This window comes from Drosophila erecta, unplaced genomic scaffold (genome assembly GCF_003286155.1).
Source record: "Drosophila erecta strain 14021-0224.00,06,07 unplaced genomic scaffold, DereRS2 tig00000055-arrow-pilon, whole genome shotgun sequence".
Lineage (NCBI taxonomy): Eukaryota > Metazoa > Arthropoda > Insecta > Diptera > Drosophilidae > Drosophila > Drosophila erecta.
This window is the reverse complement of record NW_020825200.1, coordinates 3,623,965-3,626,459: the sequence shown is the minus strand read 5'-3', so window position 1 is coordinate 3,626,459 and position 2,495 is coordinate 3,623,965. Positions and strand designations below refer to the sequence as shown.

Below are 2,495 nucleotides of genomic sequence, written 5' to 3'. Positions count from 1 at the left end.
CTAATTACGGCAATTTGGGGAGGAGTGGGAAAGGGTTACGTAAGTGGAGATGGAACCAGCTAGCCGCGATATCCAGCCAGCGATAATGTTTGTCAACAAACCGGGAGGAAAAAGTTGTACATCACAGGGGCGTGACCACGGCCAAGTTAAGAGAAGGAGCCAGACTGGGGATAAAAACGAGACAGCCCGGCCAGCGGACACTTGTTAACTGGTAATTAGCTGTGCACGTTTGTCATTCTGGCCAAAACTGTCCCACAAGTTCACTAACTTAACTTGCGAAAAATCATTTATTTTGGTTTTAATATATATGGTCATATATATGTAATATCGCTTTCATTTCTCATCGTAGGCCTTACTGTAGTCCAAAACCAAATCGTTGATCACCTTCTTGACCTCCGTGGCGAAGATAAAGTCCAAGTGACCCCATGTGGGATCGGGCACCTCGTGCAGGAGTGCCAAATTGGGCAGAAGATCGGGCAGTCGGGAGACGTCCTTCTTATTCGCCGATCCATCCGACAAGCCGTAGTACAAATACAGCTCGGAGGTGATTTTGGTGAGATCATATGCCGGAGGCTCTGCCACTCCGTAGTACTCCAAGTTCCGCTTGGTTCCCCAATCGTACAAGCGGAAATCGTTGGAGGCGAAGGACTGAAGGTAGTGAATGGCCTGATTTGAGGAGACTCCAGCGGGATGGGTTTCGGCAATTTGCGGCAGCAGAGTCTGGGATTGTTTGAATGGAAATGGTGTTCATATCTACTCCAGAAACCAGCGGGTGCCCAACACTCACCTGGTTAAGGTTTCCGATTTCGGGTCCTCCCCAGAGGATGGCCAAGGTCTTGCAGTAGCTGAGCATGATTGGCTGATTGCTGCAGGTGGTGTCCAGTATTCTCTGGATGAACGCGTTTTGGGGCAGCAGCACCTGGTTCTCCAGCAGCGTGGAGCCAATGCCATGGTGGCCAAACAGTGGGGCGGTGCCCACAATGAGTTCCTCCGTAGTGTTGCCCATGTAGACGGGCGGTGCGAGCATGTGCGCCGTCTTGATCTTGGCATTGTATTCCGGCCGATGGGAGCCCATCACGAAGAAGGAAGTGCATCCCTGGGAGTGGCCGACGTAGTGCAGCGCCTGCTGGCCCGTCCGCTCCAGGATGTAGTCAATGGTGGCGGGCAGATCGATGGAGCCAATCTCGTGCCAGCTGAACTTCCAGAAGTACGGATGCTTCACATCCAGCCGGGTGTTGTTCCTCGAATAGATGTTGCCACGGGCATTGCCCAGCCAGACATCGTAGCCTGCATCTGCGTAGTTGTACGGCAGCGCATCCTCCGGTCCATTGAGCAGGAAGCAATCCGAGCAGCTGAACAGCCCGTGCATGATGAGCACCACCGGGCGGGGCGACTCCTCCGAGCCATTGCCGTGCTTCGGGGAGTGGGGAATGCGGAACACATTCAGCACATAGCCGTCCGGGGTTTCCACAAAATGCGATTCGGCCGGGTAGCCGTGCTCCTCAATGCGTTCCGCCTGCAACGAGAATCAAACTTGAATCGGCGCTCCACATGGGTGTGCAATTTAAGCATTGGTTAAGGTTACGCATCTGATTTAAATGTCAGTTTTCCTTTTTGTATGTGTTTCACTTCAAATTGATTGTGACTTCTGTCAACAGAAGTTACGTAACTGGGCGTAAATAATATATCATGAAATGTTAGCTATGTAGATAGCCTAACCAACTCCAACCCACCGAAGTCTTGATCCGCTTAAAGGGTATATCTATGAAAGGGTCAAAGTCGTCAGTAGCTCCTGCTGCAGCCACAATGGCCAAAATAGTTAGCACTTTAGCCAGCATTTCGGTTGAACTTTCGGCTGCGAGGGCGGTCGTGCAACTAAATGTGCGCTCCACCACCTATTAATCAACTTTAGTTGAATCTAATCTCTGGCGATTGAAAGTGGAGTGGTGCTATTTATTAGTGTTTCCTTGATACCAGAAAAGCGCCGCGCAAATCCAAGATTCCTAGATTTATATACTTTTCGCTGTCCATTCGGTTTGTTCACGGCGATTATCGCAAATCGATATGCTCGCCCGAGGGGGTTGCGTTTAATTATTTTACAGCTTTTAAAAGCAATAAACCTAACGCAATTACTGGGTACTCGAAGGTAGGCAAGACTTGAGTAAGACAAAGCAGCAAAGTTGCATAGAATGTATCATATAATGTTATATTCATATTTTTGATAGGCGCTAAATCTAAATTGCTTAATTAATTTACTTACTTATAGACTTAAATATTAATGAGCAAACACTTAATAAATGCGCTCAACCTTTTAACGTAATCTCATAAAAAGTTGGCCATAGCTGGTCATAAATTGAAACTAAACTTAAAGTGCACTATAAAACCCACATTTACCTCTATGTGGACCTGAAAAGTGGCCATGATTTTTGGCAATACGCCCGTAAACATTAATTAGCCTGTTCACCACTCGGTGAATTCCTTGAATCCCTTTATGC

General features: G+C 48.0%; 1 protein-coding gene across 1 annotated transcript; it reads right to left on the bottom strand.

Annotated features, from left to right (window-relative positions):
- Positions 1–271: 271 nt before the first annotated feature.
- Positions 272–1,887, bottom strand: LOC6542544 (lipase 3). Its single transcript, XM_001968523.3, has 3 exons — positions 1,734–1,887; positions 788–1,516; positions 272–720 (listed from the first exon to the last, which is right to left on the bottom strand). Exons 1-3 carry the CDS (start codon positions 1,836–1,838, stop codon positions 334–336), a joined length of 1,221 nt encoding a protein of 406 aa, XP_001968559.1. The 5' UTR covers positions 1,839–1,887; the 3' UTR covers positions 272–333.
- Between the last annotated feature and the right edge of the window lie 608 nt (positions 1,888–2,495).

Coding starts and splice junctions, on each gene's coding strand:
- LOC6542544 (XM_001968523.3), bottom strand. CDS start 1,838: ATGCTGGCTAAAGTGCTAACTATTTTGGCCATTGTGGCTGCAGCAGGA. Junction 1,517..1,733: donor TTAAGCGGATCAAGACTTCG/GTGGGTTGGAGT, acceptor TTCTCGTTGCAG/GCGGAACGCATTGAGGAGCA. Junction 721..787: donor AAATCGGAAACCTTAACCAG/GTGAGTGTTGGG, acceptor AAACAATCCCAG/ACTCTGCTGCCGCAAATTGC.